Source organism: Acanthisitta chloris, unplaced genomic scaffold (genome assembly GCF_000695815.1).
Source record: "Acanthisitta chloris isolate BGI_N310 unplaced genomic scaffold, ASM69581v1 scaffold13849, whole genome shotgun sequence".
Classification (NCBI taxonomy): Eukaryota; Metazoa; Chordata; class Aves; order Passeriformes; family Acanthisittidae; genus Acanthisitta; species Acanthisitta chloris.
The window spans coordinates 1-21,515 of record NW_008693160.1 but is presented as its reverse complement, the minus strand read 5'-3'; the positions used below and the strand labels follow the sequence as shown (position 1 = coordinate 21,515).

Genomic DNA, 21,515 nt, shown 5'->3' with positions numbered 1-21,515 from the left:
ACAGATCAATAATAAATTGCTCTAATTTTGGTGATTCCCAAAATAATAGATATTTCTAGAAGCTGTGAAGGTTGTAAATTACAAACTTCTTAATGTTATATCCACCTCAGATCAATCCATTGGCAGTTCCGATGCCAACAGCTGTTGTCACATTGCCCTTACCTTCCATTTCTTACATCTTCACAACACCTTACTATATTTCCTACAAAACCCAGGGAATTTCCTGCATTTTATCTCTTCAACTACTAAGCATATATTTACCTTTTTAGCTAGAGTTACAGTTGGACTTTGATTTTTTTTTTTTCCCCGGCCCCTATCAATGTACTGCTAAAAATACAAATTGTACCCTTGAAAAGAGGCAAAAAACCAACCCCCAAACCCAAACACACACCTGTTTTACATAAGATGATTAGTAAAATTCCTTCATATGCTTCAGGATTGGGCAAACCTGCCTGCACGGGCTTGTTGTAAACAATTGGTGCCATGTGTTTGGAGATGACAGATTGGTGATGACACTGGGAATAGAGGGATTCACTGTGACCAGAAATACCAAACACTTCCTTGTCCTGTTTTTGGCTTATTTATAGAGGAACACATACTGTAATAAACTTTTTAATGCTGGAGGAGTTGGTGTTGTGAGAGCAATAATTTGTGACTAAGACTGAGGGAGGATCTCAGTGGGTTTAAGATTTCTTGTCAGTATTCTGTTAGGGTCTTTGAGATTTAAGCGTTTAGGGCTGTGGGGGAATTAGAATGTTGGTACAGCACAAAGAGGAGCCTTTAAAGCTGCCGGTGTGGTCACACTGCTTTATTTTAACATCCAAACCCAAGTCTTACTTCAAGTCTTCTCTGGATTCTAATATTTAATGATGCAAATGCTTATCCATTAGGGAGGCTGTTAAGGTGACTTTTTTCATCTTCAATGAGGAACAGGTTTTACTTGGGTGTTTTTTTATTGAAAATAAGAAAGATGAGCTGGTTTGTCTGTTTGTTGTGGGTTTGGCTGTGCTGACACCCAACTTTCCCCCCTTATTTTAGTGGCAGAATCACAGACCTTGGAATCAAATGTTGGAGCTTTACAATAAAAAGGCCAAATTAGTGCAAATTGTTCATTGTGTAGATACAGTTTTATGAACAGTTTGGGGTTGAATGATGTCTCTGTAGTGCTGCATTTAGGGCTCTTGAGCACAGCCTTGTTTTGGGGAGGTTTGAAGAGATTCCTAGTGGGTTTTTTGCTGCTTTTTGTTTTACCAGCACTTCCTTTTCTGTTAGTGATCGTTGCCTGCTGCAAGATTGAAATTTGACTGACATTTAGGGTTTTTTGTGATGAAATAAAAAACACTTTGTGCATATTATTCCTCTGGAGGTGGTGGAGGAATGTGTTGAGTTCCTGCTGGCCTTTTCCTCCCTGACTCACCTGTGTGGCTGGATGGGAGATCAGGAATTGCTTTAGTAGTGCCAGTGCAGGAGAAGTGTTACACAGATATTTCTGCTCAGTAATTGAGAGATGCATGATGTGAAATGATGATAATATTGTGATGCAGAGCACTTCAGAACTAATTTTGGAGCAGCTATTGCTTCTTGATGCTTTAAAATCAGCAATGTCAGGAGTTTAGGAGTTACCATAACACTAACATTACACTTAGGAGCACCAAGAAAGTGGTGCAGGGTAGTGAAGGAAAGGGGTGGTGTGGGATATACTGGATATTGCAGGTAGGTAGAAGCTTTCCAACCTTTCCTGTATCCCACACAAAATACTTTACTTGGGATTAAATATGGAAGAACTGAAGGAGAGCAGGAATTTCACTGCCAGAGTTAAAAATAGGTTCCTTTAAGCTGACTTGGAGTTCTGTGGTGAAGCTCATCCATCTTGTCACTTAAAAATGATGCTGAGATGTTTGTATAAGGCATTTTATTTGCCATGCACAGCTTCTTCAGGAGAAAAAAACCCTGGAGTGACAGCATATGCAATGTCATAGCAATACTTATTTATTGGGAACTGAGACTCCTGTTAGGATTCATAAGGGGGAAGAGGTGCTGAGATGTGGTTTCTGGTGGGATCTCATAGAGACTGTGTTGGCTTTTCAACACCAAAGGATTTCTGTCAGTGATCTGCGAGTTGACTCGATTGCTCCAGTTTAAGCTAAAATTAGTATGGGAGGGAAATCGTGGATGGAGCAGAGCCTGAATCACTGGATTAGGCTGAAGTGCGTGGATTTTTAGCAAACCCAAAGATGTGTTGGGATGTATCTCTGAAAGGTTCTCTCCTTGCTTTGTAGTTGGTGCCTTTTACACCTGGGAAGGACAAGAGAAGTTTTAGTCATGCTGTTGTGGTTGTATCCACATCTCCATCTGTGGCATGCAGGCTGAGTACTCCAAGTAGCTACTCCAGTGAGTAAGCAGTTTGTGCACAGGGCCTTAGTAAGAAAATAGTAAAAAATGCCATCCAGTTCCCAAAAGGTTTTGAAGGTCAATAGGCTCTTTGCACATATACACACCCCCAAACCCCCCTGAGGTGTGTTTTGGGTCACAGACCAGTTTAGTGCCAGTAGCAACTTCCTAGGAAGGGAAGATGCCACAACCAACTGCTTTAGAGCACCTGTTACCTTAGCTGTTCCCTAACAGAAACAATGTGCCCTTGGAAACCATTCCCTGGGATGAGAGGGATAGGTGAGGTCCTACCTTTGTTTGTGTGCTGCCAGACCTTCCTGTTGGGAGGTGTCTAAGCAGAGCAGCTCAGGTGAAATATCTTAGAATAGCCAAAATCCAACCCCACGCAGCAGTGAAGACAGACTGTGGTGGGATCTGAGTTCCTGAGGAGCAGAGGTTCAGGTAAAGGAGGGATCAGGATCCTTAGCTGAGCACAGCTCCAGGTGTATTCAGGAAAGGCTGATAGATCCAAGCTGCTCCTCATGTGGAGCTTAGCATGTTTGTTCTGTTCCCGGTGGTGTTTGAAAACCACGAGGATGTATCAGGATCCTGCAGGCATCAGCTAACAGGAGATTTTAATGATAAGCTGAAGGGCTCAGTCATGACTAATGGTCAGAAAATAGCCCTTATGATAAATCTGAAGCTAAATATAATTGAAAAAAGGAGGATGGAGGGGTGGCCATCACAGCCTGACAGAAATAGATCAGATCATTTGATTTTTGATGTGGCAAACGGCAAACAGGATCCAGGGTTTTTTTTTTGCTGAAGTGCTGCATGTTTTGCAATTGGAGCACTTCCCAGGGCCATGCTGAACTCTGGGTCAAAAACTTTCACTTTGAGAGTGGTTTCCTGCTCACGGTTGTGTCAGTCCAAGCTGAGAACTGATGCAGAGAAGTCTTAGCAAGAAAAATCTTCCCCAGAACAGAAGGGTGTTGTACCTCTCCAACTCCACGTGCCAGGAAACCACAACACCTCAGTTTGTGCGCGTGGAGCTCTTTTCCAAAAGACAGCACAGGTTGATCCTGACTCTGTTTGTCATTTTAGTTTCTCCAGACTATCCCATTTCTAGGCTGAGGTGAGGATGCTGTGAAACTCCATGGCAGAGCTGCCTTCAGCTCTCATTTGTTGTGCTTTTTCCCTTCCTAGGAGGAAGAGCAGTGACAGGTTGACCTATAATAACTACTTTGTCATCTGACTACTGTTTACACAGGGAATTATTTTAGTGGAGTCCTATTTTGGTAAATTGTCTTCCGAGTGACTTCACTGGGAGCTTGTCTTTATTATGAAGGCTTTGGTGAGTCCAAGGTGTGCAGGTCCTCTGCAGAAGGCAGGAATTAAACCTGGGCCTGTCAGCTTAGGGCTGGAGGGAAAAAATTCCTCTTCCAGCAGAGGATTTTTTTACATCTAATAAACTGCATATATGATTTTTTTTTTCAAGTAAAGAGACTTCTAAATGACACATCTGATGCTTTTTTTTCCTTGTTTTGGTCCCACTCATTTTGTCTGTCACACACATGTGCCTGTCCCGATAATGTGTTACCACCTGTGTTGGAACACATTTCCTTTTGGGCTCACTATTCATTGTAGCAGTTACTTTTCATATCCTTCACAGCCTAATGTCACTGTATAGTTGATGTTGTAGCAATTCAGCCTTGAATTCCTTGAAGATGTACTCTGGCTCTTGCTCTTGGTTATCAACAGCTTCATTGTGGCCAGTAATGTCATCATTGCAGTGTGGGAAGACTTACCCCAGTGCAGTTTCTGATAGGAATGCTTATTTTGTTGGGTTGTGGTTTGGGAAGGTGTTCATAGCCCTGTGAGATCATCAGGGGTGTGGTACAGTTCTGCTATCTGATTATCACAGCTTTTCCTCGTATTATTTTCATCCTGAGTGTGCCAAGTTAGGAGACTTTGGAGAAGCTACACTGAGTACTCTGTTCCAGGCTGAGAGCAGGAGGCTGTAGGAGATAAGTCAGTTGTAAAGCTGGAGCATCGTTACAAAGCCTCTAAACAGTGGGTAGTATCCAGGAGTGGATCAGCTTCTCCAGGAAGGCACCAGCACTTGGAGACAGAGAAATGACCATGGAGAGCTTCCTGCCTTCAGCTGCTCTTCAGAGTGTCCATCCCTCCTTCAGGTGGGGTCCTGGGCAATCCCAGGCTGTGGAATGATAAAATAAGGCTATTATTAAAAATACAACCTGCTGTTGTAGCATCATGTGAGTTGTGTGGTCACGTCAGGGGAATTTTTAGTGTTGGGATGCTTGGACCTGCCTGTTCTGGCTCTCCCCAGGTTGGTGCTGCAGCAGGTGAGCCCTGTGCACTTTGCTTTTATACAGCAGGAAGTTGTCCTTGTGTGGGGCTTGGATTTCCCCCGTTTTTCTTGTGATGAGCTGCATTTTGGTCCTCAAACATGAGAAGTCCAGCCTTCAAAGCAGTGTGGAACCATTCCTTCTTTTCCATCTTTCCTTTTGCTTTGTAACTCTTCCCTTTGAGGAGGTAAAGTTGGTCAGAGCTGAAATTGATTCTGATGAAATGCACATTGTTATTGATAAAAATAATTATGCTCTGAAAGCCAAAATTTTAATCCTTATCTTCAGTTCTGCTTTTTGCTGCTGAGCTCTCTTTGCTGTTCCTTTTCCTTCTAACCTGTCTTAGTGCAGTCCCTTATGCTCTGAGACTCAAAGCTTTCCCTGGACTTGTGCAAGTTAAGTTACAATAAAAACGGAATTGCTTTGAACTTTGCTGTTCTCATTCACTGCAAAGTTCAAAGCATGGAACAAAATCACTCTGGACTGATTTATTTGCCTGTTTTCACTGCAGTAACACAAGCAATAATAAACCAATTGATGTATATTTACAATTGGATTTTTTCCCCCCCTGAATATTGGAGAGGAAATGGCCAAAAATTTTGCTCTCACAGTGGCAAAGGTTTTAGGTGGTTTTTATTTGTAAATAATAGTTTTATAACTCAGTTTTCTTACTAAGTCTCTTGATTTGAGCTAGTTTATAATGCTAGTCCATGGTTTTTTATAATGCTTTCAGTGCTGTTTTATGCACAACTTGTCTCAACTTTGTCGTTTAAAACAGATGTTTATTCCTGATGCCATATACCCTTTTCCTCCCAACCTTTGAGGCTGTTTTACTACGAAATAAAACTGGCATGAATAGTTTAGTTATCTCCATCTCCTATAGGATTTCTCCTTTGATAAGGAAAATTAACCCCTCTGTGTACAAGTAAATAAAGTGAATGAACTTAGAGTTGTGCAAGAACTTTTTCAGTTGGTCTAAATGCAGAATATAACTTTGATCTTGATTCTTTCCAGACTATGAGAAGACAGAGAAATGAAGTTGTCGTGGAGCTGAGAAAGGTGAGAGACGACCCAACATAATTCTTACCAAATGGGAGTTGACTATGTTCTTATTTCACTAAAATAGAGTTTTTGTTGAAGACTTAAAAACCCACAGTTGTGTCTTCATTTCTTAGTCCCCAAAGAACACCTTTTCCTTCTATTTGTCTTCACTAAGCTAAACTTCGGTTCAGAAGAAAGTTCTGAAGTTTCTATACCTGATACAGGGAATTTCATAATTTTTGTTCAGACGAACAGGGTTTATTTGTAATTTAATAAAGGCAATAATTCTTGCTTTTTTGAGACTTTTAAAGCCTTATAAAAAGCTTGGGTTTTCCCTTTAAAAGTCAGATGTTCCTGCTAGTCTGCACACAAAGCTGCTTCCTTACAGCACACAAGAGAAGAAGAGTATATATGTGAAGGTAACACTGGAACTATTGGCCAACTAGCTTATGAGAAAAGTAATCAGAGCTGGAGTGATTTTACTCCTGGGGTGAACAGCAAACTGTGCCCTGGGAATTGCTGTTACAGCTGCTGACAAATAGACTGTGATGTCAGTGTTGATGGATGTGTGCACAGGAAACTTCCAGCACAGGTTGTTGCTGCACACGTGGGGTTGGCTGTAGGTTTTTTGAGGAAGAAGTAATTCTCAGAATGTGATTCTCTGTGCAGTCCTTCCCAACTGCTCCTTGGAAATGTTACCAGTGTCAATGACAGTGTTTGATGCCTCTTTTTCTTAACACCCTCATACCCCTAAGTCCAGGTTTTAAAGTTATCTAATCACTTTTCTCTTTAAGAACAAAAGAGATGAGCATCTCCTAAAGAGAAGGAATGTTCCCCATGAAGACATCTGTGAAGATTCTGACATAGATGGTGACTTTAGAGTGGTAAGAATTAAATCTCAAGCACATCTTCTTGCATTCTCTAAGGACTTTTCCTATCTCTAACTGCCTTTGTCTCTGTTTTCTAGCAAAACACTTCCTTGGAGGCAATAGTACAGGTAAAAACCAACTTAATTGTTTGAATATGCTTCATGTCATGGTGACAAATGTGTGAAAAATGTTAATTTTTCTTATTTTAGAATGCTTCAAGTGACAACCAGGGTATACAGTTAAGTGCTGTGCAGGCAGCAAGGTAAGAACACTCTTCTCTCAAACAGCCTAGTTGTATTCATAACTAGAAATAGTAATTAACTGGTCTTAAAACTTGATATAGAGATCTTTAAAAATCAGAATACATTGATCTTTGAAGTAGTGAGGATTTATCTTGATGCAAAACTGATGCTTATTAGAGTAAAACACAATTAGGAGGACTATAAAGCCTTTAGCTTTAAATGCAGAGAGATCTCAGCATCTCTTGCTGGGTGGAGGAGGAAGAAGCTGTAGGAGGGTGTAACTGGATAACTCTGATCTTTATTTTACTGACTGGTGATAAACTTCAGAAGTAGAGAAAACATGGGAAGCAAACAGGCAGTGGATAATCATAGGATGTTAAGGGGTTGGAATGGACCTTAGAGATCATAATGGCTTTGGTTTTCTAGTTATTTTCAGCTAAAAGTAAGGAAACAAATTCTGCTTGGTGTTTGGGATTAGGAGAGACACACTAGGAAACAGCTTCCCAGACCAGTCATGTGGCACTGGAACAGTTTATCCAGGGAGGTTGTTGGGACTCTGTGCTTGGAGGTTTCCAACACTCAACTACAGGAAGCCATTACTGGGCTGCCCTAGTGTCTGCACTAATCCCTCTTTGAGTGGAAGGTTGGACTAAACATCCACAAGTTCCTCTGCAGCCATGATTTCCAGGATGTGCATGTTAATGTGGTGTTTTCTTTCTTCCCTGTACAGGAAGCTGCTCTCCAGTGACCGCAACCCACCAATTGATGACCTAATAAAATCAGGAATATTACCTATTTTAGTGCACTGTCTTGAAAGAGATGACAAGTGAGTATTGCCAAGGCTTCAGATGTTTGCACTGTCGCATGAATTCTTGTGTTCAGCTAATGTGGGAGCGATTGGAGAACTGAGGTTACAATAATTCTTGGTTTTCTCTTCCTCTGCAGTCCTTCCTTACAGTTTGAAGCTGCCTGGGCTCTGACAAACATTGCCTCTGGGACCTCGGAGCAAACACAGGCTGTAGTTCAGTCAAGTAAGTTCAGCAGTGTTAGAGCTTTGATAACCTGCTCTGAATGAGACCATAAAGAACATCCACACACACTCCTGTTCCTCTGCTCACCAATCCACACAGTAGGGTTGGCCCTTTGGTTGAAATCGAGTTGTCAGTCAGAGGCTGAAGGATGGCACCGAAGGACCTGCTCAGGATGTCTCCTGCCAGATGTTCTACCTCTGCTCTGGCAAGCAGTATCAGGAGGAATTTCTTCATGGATGGTCAGGCATGGGAGTGGACTGTCCAGGGAGGTGGTGGAGTAACCATTCCTGGAGGTGTTTAAGGAGAGACTAGACATGGGCACTTAGTGACATGTTCTGGTTGATAAGGTGGTGTTAGGTCATAGGTTGGACTTAATGATCTCAGAGGTCTTTTCCAACCTGAATGATTCTGTGATTAAAGTTGCTTTTTCCCCATCCTCTTCCTTTCCCAGTTACAATCTGAGTTTTCTTCTGGAAATCTAATGGACACTGCCCCACATCTCTGATGCAGAACACTTTATATTTAAACCTTACCAATGGATTGAACTCTTCTTTCAGTGATGTTCTGTAGGTCTGTGTGCACTAATTAGTCACTTTCATATGTCCTAGCTAATAAATTAGGATTTATTTCAAGGAAAAATAGGATCCATTGGAATCTTTCCAGAAGTACTTACCAATATGCTTGCTGGGGATGTTTTCTCTCCCTGCATACAGGGAAATACTTTTGTTTAGTAGGAAATAAGAATTGTACTGTTTGTTATTTCTCTAATAAAATGTGATTTACACTGAGAGAGATTCTAACAAAAAAATCAGTTTCCCCTTAAATATGTGTTCTAAAATAAATAGGTTTCTTACAGATTGAACTGTTAAGCAAGAACCTTAGTGCTGGGGGGGCAAAAAGCAGGATCAGTTATCTACATGTGGTAGATTAGAGCCTTTTCCTGCTCTCTCCCTACATTCCCAGTCCCTAATGTATCTGTGCAGCTATTTACTCCTGAGTTGGTTCATTTGACTTACTGAGATTGGTCTTTAAATTACAACTTTGCATAACTTGGCACAGAATTCAATCAATGTAGCTAAATTTAGATCCTGACAAGCTTCAATGAACTTGACTTACAAACAAATTTAATGCCAGGTTTTAATACTCTGATTATAAGAATAAAGGAAGAATTATTGCAGTGTTTTACTTCAGTACCACCAGGGAAATTAGTGACTGAAGTTTTGACCAGTACCTAATCAGGAGAAAAATTTCTTGTGATATTTTATTTAAGGATTAAATACATGAGCCATTTTGTCTTTGGAGTTGCATTTTCTAACCATTCCTTGGGGTTTGCTGGTGTTTTGCAGATGCTGTGCCCCTTTTCCTGAGACTGCTGCATTCACCCCATCAAAATGTTTGTGAGCAAGCTGTGTGGGCTTTAGGAAATATCATAGGTGGGTGCTACCAAAAACTTCTTAAGGATGTTTTAATGTTGTCTATGAACTTTGTGAAGAAATCCTCAGGAATATGCTGGGTTGTCAACTGTTGTCAGTGGTTTAGTGTTGTCTGCCATCCCTTTCCCTTCCTACCACCACTTCAGTTTTTGTTGTAAATTATAGAACTCTTTTCTGTTATAATACCACTAATAATTGTTTGTTGCCTTCAATAGGTGATGGACCCCAGTGTAGAGATTATGTTATTAGCCTTGGAGTAGTGAAGCCACTGCTGTCCTTCATCAGCCCATCCATCCCCATCACCTTCTTAAGGAATGTCACTTGGGTCATGGTCAACTTGTGCCGCCACAAAGATCCTCCTCCTCCAATGGAAACCATTCAGGAGGTGATGGAATTGCTGATCAGTGTGACTTAGCTCAGCTCAGTGTGTCTGCCTTCAAAATAACTCTCAGGTGTTTGTTTCCCCCCTCAGATCCTTCCAGCTCTCTGCGTTTTAATTCACCACACGGATGTAAATGTAAGTAACCTCCCTTAGAGTCTGCTTTGTGTTCTGAAGGAGTTTTATAGCTGAAAGTACAAGGATTAATCACAAGTAACTTTTTTTCTTCATTAAAAAATAAGTCTGATGTTCTTTCATTAGGGCAAACTTACTTTTTACCTGCTTATTTGTAAGTATCAGTTAGGTTTTTCCTTGATATTTCTGTCTTTCAAGTGCTTATTTGCATGGACTTTCCCTGCACTTAAAAATGCAGTTTCAGTTGTATTTCTGTGAACATTCATCTACAGATAAATACAGGAGGGTTTGGGGTTTTTTGCCTGGCACTTATATTTTAATGAAAATGAGTGTAAATGAAGAAAAAGTCAGTGTTTGCTGCATGTGCCTTATGTCAAGTTTAGGTGTAAGTGCTGAGGTGTTAAATATGGACATTAGTACTTAATAGGTAAATGAACAAGGCTTTGCTGAAGTTATGAAAAATGATGGAATTATGACAGAAATCATCTTTTTGCCTGAACAGGCCAGAATTTAAAATCAGTTCTTTGCCTCTTGTTGCAGTTGGGGCTCAGTTGTCTAAGTTAATGGCAAAAGTGCTTTGCCAAAATACATCTCAATATATTAACAAATGCTAATAATAATTGTGCTAGTTAATTTCTTGTCTAGAAGTAGATGAAGTTAAGCTCATTTGAATTTCTGAAATGGCTCTATTTGTGAATCAGCCAAGAGCTGTCAGCTGAAACAACACTTGGAGTTTTGTAAGCTGTCACTTAATATCAGATTCACAGCTATTTAAGTTGGCTTTGACTACACATGTGGATTAATGTATATTAATTTTAAACTTATTTTTTAATGCAGTTTTAAAATTGCCATTATTTTTGGTGACATTTGTGGTGTTTCTGTCCTAACAAAGCTGTTCTTCCTGTCAGATATTGGTAGATACAGTCTGGGCACTCTCCTATCTAACGGATGCTGGCAATGAACAGATCCAGATGGTGATAGACTCTGGAATAGTCCCTCACTTGGTTCCTCTTCTCAGCCACCAAGAAGTTAAAGTGCAAGTAAGTTTGGATCCCTCTGAGGAAGTGGTGCTGAAAATGTGCTACTAGAGAAAACATTTAGGTTCTTTTTATAGTTCACGTTGACTTTCAAGAGTATTTTTTGCACGTGTGATGCAGCATTGGATGATGCTGTGATTTGCAGAGAACCTTTTGCTTTCTGAACTGTCAGTGTTTGTGCTCAGCTCAAAGAATGTTTGATTAAAAGAGCTCTTTGATTGAAAGAACTCTGATTCAAGGGGGTGTTTTGTTGCAGACAGCTGCCCTGAGGGCTGTGGGGAACATCGTCACTGGCACCGATGAACAGACACAGGTAGTTCTCAATTGTGAAGCTCTTTCCCATTTTCCAGCACTTCTGACACATCCCAAAGAAAAAATTAATAAGGTAAGCACCTGCAGGGATTGCACCTGGTTGATCACTTGTCTATTAGCTTGGATTCCACATCTAGTGTCATAGAGATTTGACGAATTGACTCCTTATCCCAGTTTGGGGCAAATTACAGCAAGTGCTGAAATTTCCCTAGAAACTAACATCCACAGAAAAATCTCTAAGGAGCTGCAGCCTTGCACTTGACAAGAATGTTGTTTCCTGATTGTTCTAATTGAATTTTTATGAAATTAAAACTTTATCTTATCAGTCTGTTGACTTAGAAGTTTGAGTTCTCCATACGTGAAATGTCACTTTAATTAAACTGACTCTCTTGGAAGTGATGAAATAGAGATAATTGGGTGTCTCTGTGAATGGAGTGTGTGAGAGAGATGGAATTGAAGCCAAGGCAGGCTGGGGGTGGGGAATGCGTGTGTGTGGATGTGTGGAAAAGGCTTTAAATGGGGGCACTGATTGCAGTGCTGATTCCGGAGTGCATCTGAGGCGTGTTGTGCACTTCTGGGGCCTCTCTGCAACACTGCCAATGATTAAAGCCCAAAACAAGCCCACCAGGAGAAGCCAAGGCATCCCAAATCTCTGGCAGGGTCACTAGTGATCCTGTGATCTGATCTCAGAGACTCAGTTGAATGAAAAGTGAGAGAGAATTTCTGACGCTCATTTTGAGAGAAATATTCAGCTTGAAAGTCGTTCCAGAGAGTTGAGAGGAAAAGGGAATTGAGTAGGAGTGGTGGAGGTTTTCTAGGAAGAGAAAATTTCATCAGCTGTAAGATGAAAAGTTGATACTCTGAATATGCTTAAAATTTTATGTGAAACAGTTATTTCCTGACTAAAATATAGATTCCCACTGAAAAAGGGAGGTGGGAGTTCTCAATCCTTATTTAACATCGTCCAGGCACAGTCTTTGTGCAGGGACAGATCTCCCCAGCAGCACCTCTAGTCCTGAACAGTTGGAATTTTGGGCTAAACCACTGTCCCAGGCAGGTGACTGTTGCTGGAAGGAGCATCCTGAGCTGGTGGACAGAATGAGCATCAAGGGTCATGTAATTTTAGAGCAGTGAAAATCAAGTGTTTAACTAGCAGGTGTTGCATTTTCTTGATGATTGAAGCCAAGAAGAGAAACATTGCGAAGGAGGTAAAGAACATATCGTGTCCTACCACTCATGTCTGGAGAACATGAAGCTGTCATGCAATTGGAGCTCACCTGAGCATCAGCTGAAACCTACAGCCTTTGTTCTCAGTGATGAAAGCAATTACTGAGAGGTCATTTGTGACTTGTTTCTCTCCAAATAATATCACCTTTTAATTGGAAGTATTTGGTTGTAACTTGGTAACAATGAAAGACTGAAGAGTCTTGTGGAGTCTCCCAAGGAGAGATTGTCCCCTTTGTGTGCTCTCCTTGGGAATTCAGCTATGTGCAATCAGCCTGGCAGAACACTTGGTTTTGTTTAAGGTTGTCTTGTGTATGGATTGCAGAGCTATAAATGTGCATGTATGTACTCTTGCTGGAGTGGAAATCCGTGATTTAAAAGCCTAGGTGAATTAATTCCTCACATCCCTTTGTTTTGCAGGAAGCAGTTTGGTTCCTATCTAACATCACTGCAGGAAACCAGCAGCAAGTCCAGGCAGTAATAGATGCAAACCTTGTTCCAATGATAATACATCTTCTAGATAAGGTTAGACCACAAGGATTGATGTTGAATGCTCGTTTGGCACTTCACATGCCTCTGTTCCATCTCAGTTTGTGTGTTAGTGTCTTAAAACATGAGTTTCCAAGCCGTTTTGTGTCGGGAAGAAGGGGATAGCTGAAAGCATGTAAGAAATATTTAGGGGACAGGATAAATAACAGAAGTGTTCACAGGTAGTTGTTAACTGCCAATTTATTGATCTCTGAGAGCTTTTCTCTTTCAATTGAACAAGCAGACCTTGAGTCACTGGAGAGACAGCCACAGTTAGAGTGTGAGCAGTGCTTTATCAGAGCTGACACAGTGCTTATCTCTGCCTGTAGTACATGACAGCTGTTGATAAGCAGTGTGAGAGTGGAGCGCTGCAGTTCTCACTTACTTTGATGTAAACAAATTTCCCTTCCTCTGGTAGATCAGTTGGAAAATGTGGTTGCAGGAAGGGATGAGCATTGAGTAGACTCAAACAGCTGCAGGATTTATTAGCCACTTTGCCTACTGAGAACTGATAAGGTGATACTTTGCAGAGTAACAAATCCAAGCTTGGATGGGAATACTAAATAACATAAACCTGGAATGATTGTATCTGTGGTTGTATTTTTAGGGTGACTTTGGCACTCAGAAAGAAGCTGCTTGGGCAATAAGCAACTTAACCATCAGTGGAAGAAAAGACCAAGTGAGTCAAACCTTAAGGTCTATTCCCTTGCGTGCATTTGAGAGTGTGACAGGATTATGGATGTCTTTATTCCTCTACTGTCCAGTAGCTCTTCCTTTTTCCACAAGGAATTTAACAGCTGCAGTGTCATCTCTGGAATGACTTGAGATCTGGAGCATCACTGGGGATTTGGTTGGAAGCTCTTGTGCTAGGATGGCCTGGGAGCTCTGAATGACTGCATTCAGGTTCTGATGGGATTCTGGGCCGTTCCACATCCTGTTACCTTTTTCCCCCAACCATAAGAAAGTGATAATTAGAAGGATAGTGACCAGTGAGTAGAACTACTCTAGTTTCTTACAAGCCCAGAACATTAGATCAGTGGTTAGTGGTGCCATCACTCTTCAATGTGAGCTTGAAACCCCTCACCTAGTACTTAAGAATTAACATTATCTACTACTTGTGTGTTGTAGACCTTAAATATAGTTGTAACAGCACATAAATTTGATTGGATGCTCTAAAAAGTGGTTTCTGAATGTGGAATACTCTCAGCTGGTTGGGGAGCTTGGAGGCCTTTGACTTCATGGAACTTGTTCGCTTGTGCCACATTCCTGGTGTAACTTTTACCTTTTTCCCCTCAGGTGGCTTACTTAATCCAGCAAAATGTAATTCCTCCCTTTTGCAATTTGCTGACAGTAAAAGATGCACAAGTTGTGCAAGTGGTTCTGGATGGACTAAGTAATATATTAAAAATGGCTGAAGATGAAGCAGAAACCATAGCCAATCTTATAGAAGAGTGTGGAGGTATGAGACTTCATTTTTCTGACAGCTTATCCCAAAAATCAATGTTTTGGCTTCCTACTGTGTGTATTTGCTCTTGGCTTTGGTGTGTGTTGGCACAGATGGTTCAATAAACCTTTTTCCAAGTGACTTTTTCATGCCCATCAGGTGAACAGAATGTCTTCTAGCTAATTTAGTTCCTGATCAAGTAAGATGTGGATTTGAAGTAAAATGAGGAGCTGAATAATGGCAGTAAAGTTTATTAGGTGCCACTTTTGTAACAGTCCAAAACATTAGACAAATGAGTCTAACTGACTTGATGTAGGGATGATGTTGCTTAACTTAGTCATGCACAAGTCATGTCCAGGTGAACTTGGAAGAGAAATTCTACATACAGTGGTTGTAGAAATAGAATAACTTGGAAGTTCCTAATGGCTTTGAGACTTTATGTTGGTTAGTATTTAAGTTGACTGAAACTTTTTAGGGATGAAAGAACAATAAGAAACTTAGAGATAACATGGAGTGGAATAGTCAAAAAGACAAAAATGTTGGGGAAAGCTTAACTGATTGGTGATGGTCAGGAGAGAAAAGAGGTTTAAAAGCATAAGACTCTGCTTGTCAGAGCTTCAAAATATTTATAGGTACTGTACCTATATATATTTGTGTATATATATCATATAATACATATATAATAGATGATATATATATATAGAGAGAGAGATAATACATAGATATAAATACTCCAAATGAGCTTAACAACATCTTATTCATGGTCACTCTGTTCCCAGATTGAGTTTTAATGTCTTTGTATGATGAGGTCTTAAGGTTGTTGTGCCTGAACTTGGTGTTCTTATGTTCCTTATTGTGTGTTGTAGGCCTGGAGAAAATTGAACAGCTACAGAATCATGAAAATGAAGACATCTACAAACTGGCTTATGAGATCATTGATCAGTTCTTCTCTTCAGATGATGTGAGTGTGGAACAGCTCTGCAATCTGCTTTTGTGATAGTCCATGGTTATAATGGTTCAGGAGCTGTGACACTTGCTTGGTTGGGTGGAGCTTGAGCCCTTGTTTGAACCAGTTGCATATTAACCATACTTCATGATGCAGCATCTAAAGCAGATCTGATGCCTAATTTAAGCCTCATCTCTAAGGATTAAAATCCCAGGCTTGGAATAGTTCTCTTAACTCTCAGCTGCTGCCTGAGCTTGACATTGCCATTTGCTAAGCTCCCTGCTGGCTCCAGTGCCCCATTGGAGGTTCTGCTGCTTAGGAGACAAACCACTGTGAATATCTCAGTAATTTCAGAGCTGGGATGTGCTGATCAACAATGCTTTCATTTCTAACATGTAACATAAAGGAAGGTTTGATTTCTGTGCACTTTAAATGGTAGCAGCTAATTGCATAGAAAGGAGGTGCAATCATGGCTCTCTGTGTATGAAGGGAGAGAGTTTTCCATGTGGTTGAAGACCTTTTGGGAGCAGATTATTGCTGCATTCATGCCCTATTTTCACTTTGAAAATTACTTTTTGCTAGAGTTTCACTTCTATGTGAACAATAAATTCCAGGCCTTGTTTAGCAGCTCAGATGTTGCACATACAGCAGGACTAGTGTCAGTTTGGTCAGCTGTGTGCTACCTAGTTCAATAGAAACTGCACTCTGGGCTTCATTGGTTTTATCTTGAGAACTGTGACAGTTTGGAAGGCTGACAGAACACTTTGCAGGAGTGGTAATTGCATGAACAAGAGATGATTGGGTGCCCTGGAGCTACCTGCTAAACACAAGCTAAAACATTTTGGCTTAAATTACTTCATCCAACTTAAATTTCTTCATCAAAGCCAGGCTGGATAGAGCCTTGAGCAACCTTGTCTGGTGGGAGGTGTCTCTGCCCAGGGCAGGGGTTGGGGCTGGATGATCTTTAAGGTCCATTCCAATCCTTTACCAGTCTATGGCTATTTTAATGCAGTCACCAAATTAGAGGAGAGGAATGGCAAGACTTGCTGCAGGGAAGGTGAAAAGAGAGATGTTTCTTGGGTTGTGCAGCTCGTTTTTAGTGATGTTTTGTGTCCCTGCCCCTCCTGACTGTGTTCCCATTGCATTGCAGATTGATGAAGATCCAAGCCTTGTTCCAGAAGCAATCCAAGGCGGAACATTTGGTTTCAATTCATCTGCCAATGTACCAGCAGAAGGGTTCCAGTTTTAGAGTGGCATTTTGGGAAGTTAGGTACAATGCAGCACTGAAATCAAAAAACACACAAAAAAAATAAGGTTTGATCCATCAATCTTGGCTCATGGGATCTGCTGCTGCATTTTAAAATCGGGGGAAAGCAAAATGTGAAGATTTCATTTGGAATCCCAGCAAAGCCCAAATGGAGTCAGGAATGGCGAGTGGGTGCGAGTGAGAATGAGTGGCAAAACGCAATGACAAACTTCACACTGAATGCTTATTTAGATTGTTCAAAGAAACAAAAAGGGCTACAGGTCAAAGATCTTCAGTGCCTGAGAAAGGAACAAGGACTTCCTAGAGCAATGTGGGGGGATGCAGCCCTACCATCCTCAAGCCTTGTCAGCAGAAGAGAACAGGATGCCCACGAGAGTGCGAGGAGGACGAGCCCAGGCCTTGCTCCGGAGCACCGTGTGAGTGGCCGCGCTGAGTGAATGTCTGGGCTCGCTGCCCAGTGGCCCCAGCAGGGGCTCCTGCCGCAGGCCCCGGCCCGTGGTGTGTAAGAGTGTGGTGTGATGCTGTCTGTGAGCGCATGAGTCGCCTTCAGGGGCTGAGAACAACCTAATCCATCAGCAAAATGAGGTCACAAGTGTAACTTACACTGGACACAAACCGGTTTAGCAGCAGACTCTGGTTTACTCCTGCAGCCTGTGTTTGTTTTTTTTTAAATCTTTTTAGTTTTGTTTTGGTTTCTTTTCCCCCCTCTTCTTTTTCTTTTCAATTTCTTTCCTCTATGGCTTCTTAGTTGTTTGTAAAGTCAGAATTTCAGGAAGGCTTCCCTGTGCATTTGCACCAGATGAATGTTTGATGTTATGAAAAGCTTTTCCATATCATCAAAAAAAAAACCACCACAAACCCTAATTTGTAGATTTATTTTTTTTTTGCATGGAAAAAAAGAAATAACTAAAAATAAACCATCCATTTCCTCCCAACTAGACTGTGTTGCAGTACACAAGTTGCCATAATAGTAGAAAGCAGTAAAATGTGGTAATAAAAAAAAACTCCTTTTCATTTTCAAAGATAACATGAAAGACCTTTTGCATGTGATAAATCTTGCAGCATAGTTCATTTTTTAGATTTTGTTGGGTCCTGTAACCAAACTTGTTTCTGTTGTGGTAGGATACTGTGCTGTGTTTCAATGTTACTTGTTTTCAGACTTTGTTTTCTATGAAAATGATATGGAAACTTCGACAAAAAGGAAATTTGGTGCATATGTACTGCAGAATAAAGACCAGAAAACAAACAAGAGAGGTGTGAATAGATGTACAAATCCAGTCATGGTTTGAACACCTTTAATATGCCTAATCCAATTGTTTTAGACTCTTTTTATCTTAGATGTAGGCAGCCATGAACAATCTATTTTGAGCCACTTTAGAGAGGGAAAAACTTTGTATTTTTCCAACTTGCACTACAAAAAGGATGCAAGTGTTTTTATAAATTGGAAGAATGCCTCAGTTTTGAGGTCCTGCACACTAAATTCAAGGTGACATTACAGATTTGTACAAACTGAACTCTTTATAAGGTGGCTCATTGTAGGAAATGCTGTGCCTTCCCCTTTGAGCACAAAGTGTTGCATGAAACAACAGTTTGCTATAAGAAAACCATACCAGATTAGCCACCATTTAGCATCTCTTATCTACCTTGTGTTTTCAAATCAGCTGGTAATTCTGAAACACTGTAGAATGGATAAAGATTATTTTGTGATCATAACTCTTTGTTGGACTCTAGAGTATTTTTGCAGCATTCCTTGTCATCAGAAACATGGTTAAAAGTTTCAAACTAGAAGCAGCGGAATCTAGCTTGTGAATTTATCCAAGTAGAGTGCAGGCTAGGCTGTCTTGGGGAAATAAACATTAAAACTTGCAATTCTCTGCTGTTACTGGTGTCTCTTTGTAGCAAACACTCACTTGCCAGCAAGAGTCTTGGAAGAAATTGTCTTAGAAAGCTTCTCCTTTGAGATTTGGACCTGCTAAATGTCTCTGTGGTGTGTTGTGGAGGTTGGAGGAACAACACTGCCCCAACCCTGGCAGTGTTCACAGCCAGGTTGGATGAGCCTTGAGCAACCTGTTCTGGTGGGAGGTGTCCCTGCCCAGGGCAGGGGGTTGGGACTAGATGATCTCTAAGCTCCATTCCAACCTTTTCACATACATAGGTTCATATACTCATAGTTCTGTAGAAATTTCTTTTATTAGAATCCTTCTTTGGGGGGGTAAGAGAAAAACAGACGTTTGTGGCAACTTCTATATTCCTGAAACAACAAAAAAACCAAGCCACTGACAACATCTGTATTTACTGCCCCAAAATGGCTTTTGTTGGCACTTCCCTGATGTAAGAGAATTCCAGAAGATTATCTTTCTGTCTGAGCTTTTTGCCTTTTTTGGTGGGTTTGGGTTTTTTTTGGTGGGCTTTTAAGGGGGAGATTCTCTTGCCCTGATTCACAGCAGGTCTTGGCACTTGTTACTGCTTTCCCAAAACATGGAAAACTCAAGCATTCCAACCTTCCCAGGGAGGCACAGCTTGATTCCTTGGGAGCAAAGCTGAAGCCACTTTGCCTTTTTTTTTCCCCAAAGCTGGAGTTTGAGGTAATGCAATGAATCACATTGCTGGGGAAAGGGGACTTGTTTGGGAGGCTTGGGATGCACACAAGGAATAAGGGTAGGCTGTTAGGAACACTGATCACACTGAGGTTGGTTATTAATCAACTCTCTATTTTAGAGTAAAAAAAAAAATCCCTCTTCCAGCTGCACTTAGGGCAGCAAATAGCTCAGGAAAGATTTCAAATATGAAAAGGTCCAAAATTAATCCATAAATCAGCTATTCCAGGTAGGATTTTTATCCCCAGGATCAAAGAACTGGCCTGGAATTTTAGGATGCTGAGTGGAAAGGAAGAGCTTGAGAGGAGCTGAAGTGGAATTGCCTCTGGTTGTGTGAAGCCTTTCAGAGCTGTTTCCTGGCTCATGGAGCACTGACAGACCAATGTCCCATCTCCAGGCTGGTGGATCACAGGCATTCCCAGTAAGTTGTGCACTCCTGGTTTGGTGGTGGAACAGGCTGGGTTGGCTGATAACATTCTGGATAAGGTGTTAAGATGACTTCGAAGGTTTTCTGGGTTAGGTTTATAACTTGATGGAAAGGGCAGAAATCTTGAGTTCTATCAGCAGGACAAGGTCATGGTTTGAATCCAGAATGTCCTTCCCAAATGCAGTTTTTCAGATTAAATGAATGAATTCTTAACACTTTTTAAGTGCATAAAGTGGGTGAAAACCAACACATGATCTTACTCTGAACATCACTCAGTTATATGGTAAGTTCTTGTTAAAAGTTCCCTTGTTTCAGTAGCTTTTTTTCCCTTGAGATTTCCTGGGTGTGCAGAGAGGGGAGGAGGGGGGAAAGGATTATAATGGAGTTCATATAGCCCAGAAACAAATCAACTCCCAGGCTGAGCATTCCTGGAGTAAAATATCAGTCTGTTCCTATTCAGCACCACAAAAATTAGAGTATTGAGGAGCTGGAGAAGAATTTTTGGAGAAGGAAAACAGATTTAGACCTTGTGGTGGGAGAGGGAGGGGAGCAGTGATACCATGGACAGCTACAGCTTTTTCCTCTGGAAAATAGGGTTGAGAAGGATAAGAAGAAGAAGAAGCGGAAACTGTAATGATTCAGTGATGAAAGGAAGGCAAAATGCTCCTGGCTTGAAAGGATGAAACTGTAAGGTGGGAGAAAGCAAAAGGAATTCACCCAGTTTACCCCAAACTCTGTGAAACTCACAATGTAAGATGTAGTGATTATTTATGGTGCAAAGGAGGGAAATAATAACTACCACCAGCTCTGGATTGCTCATGTTTTACTTCATTCTGAGCAAAAATCTGTACCTTGCACCTGCAGCTTTGTGTGATCCTGTCTGGGATTTCTGAGACTACTTTGGGCATGTGAATAAACCACATGCAGAGGTTTGTTCAGAGAGGGAGAGAACTAGCTCTGCCCTGAGCCAAAAACATCCCTATGTGCCCAGGAATCCTGTAATCCCAACCCTGTACCTGGGACAGATGCTCTCCCAGGTAGGTACCAGAGCTATCAGTGAATGGGTCAAACCCTACATGATATTCCTACTGAATATGTAAATAGCTGAGTGCCACGAAAATACTTTGCTCTGTCCCCAAACTGGTTATGTTTTAAACCCTCTCCATTCCCTGCCTCTTTTTAAAGCAAAATTAACCATTTTGCCAACTTCTCTCCAGGAGGACAATGTTGAAAGTCAACGTACACAGAGACAGGATCACAGGGAATGTGTAATTACAGTCAGGTAGGAAAAGCAATTAACAGCCAAGGGATTTTTTTTCTGGTAACAAAAGCCAGAAACAATGGTTGAAATGAGTTGAAAAATGTAGAGGGTTTGGGGTTTTTTAGATAATTTGTTTTGAGCCAGTCACACTGAGATTGTAGCAGTGGAACTGCAGTAATAGAAAGCATTATTTCAACTTCAGAGTGAAAAACTTGATAGTCTGTGAAAAAAAATCGATTTAAATTGTGTAATAGCCAAAAATACAGTGGTGTGACAGGAATGTAAGGCTGCTGTTAGCAGAGCAGCTTCACACACACACACCAGACCAGTTTTAGACCTGTCCTTGGCTCTGTCCCTTCCCTTGCCTTTCCTCCTGTCCCTTCCCTCAGCTCTGTCCTTTTCCTCTAGTCCTTTTTCCCAGCTCTGTCCCTTCCCTCTTGTCCCTTTCCCCAGCTCTGTGCCTTCCCTCCTGTCCTTTTCTCCAGCCTTGTCCCTTCCCTCTCGGCCCTTTCTCCACCTCTGTCCCTTCCCTCAGCTCTCTCCCTTTCCTCCTGTCCCTCCCCTCATCTCGTCCCTCCCCTCACAGTTCCGCTCAGCCGCTCT

General features: G+C 41.3%; 1 protein-coding gene across 1 annotated transcript; it reads left to right on the top strand.

Moving 5' to 3' along the window:
- Positions 1–5,756: 5,756 nt before the first annotated feature.
- KPNA4 (karyopherin alpha 4 (importin alpha 3)) lies at positions 5,757–16,648 on the top strand. The gene is made up of 16 exons (XM_009082971.1): positions 5,757–5,798; positions 6,575–6,664; positions 6,748–6,777; positions 6,859–6,911; positions 7,622–7,717; positions 7,837–7,922; positions 9,269–9,355; positions 9,571–9,740; positions 9,828–9,872; positions 10,778–10,909; positions 11,163–11,291; positions 12,863–12,967; positions 13,578–13,649; positions 14,267–14,429; positions 15,281–15,375; positions 16,511–16,648. Exons 1-16 carry the CDS (start codon positions 5,757–5,759, stop codon positions 16,607–16,609), a joined length of 1,494 nt encoding a protein of 497 aa, XP_009081219.1. The 3' UTR covers positions 16,610–16,648.
- The last annotated feature ends 4,867 nt before the right edge of the window (positions 16,649–21,515 follow it).

What these genes read in the sequence shown, in the direction of transcription:
- KPNA4 (XM_009082971.1), top strand. Translation starts at nt 5,757, where the DNA reads ATGAGAAGACAGAGAAATGAAGTTGTCGTGGAGCTGAGAAAG. An exon ending in AGTGCTGTGCAGGCAGCAAG is followed by an intron (nt 6,912 to 7,621) that starts GTAAGAACACTC and finishes TTCCCTGTACAG; the next exon opens with GAAGCTGCTCTCCAGTGACC. An exon ending in TAATACATCTTCTAGATAAG is followed by an intron (nt 12,968 to 13,577) that starts GTTAGACCACAA and finishes TTGTATTTTTAG; the next exon opens with GGTGACTTTGGCACTCAGAA.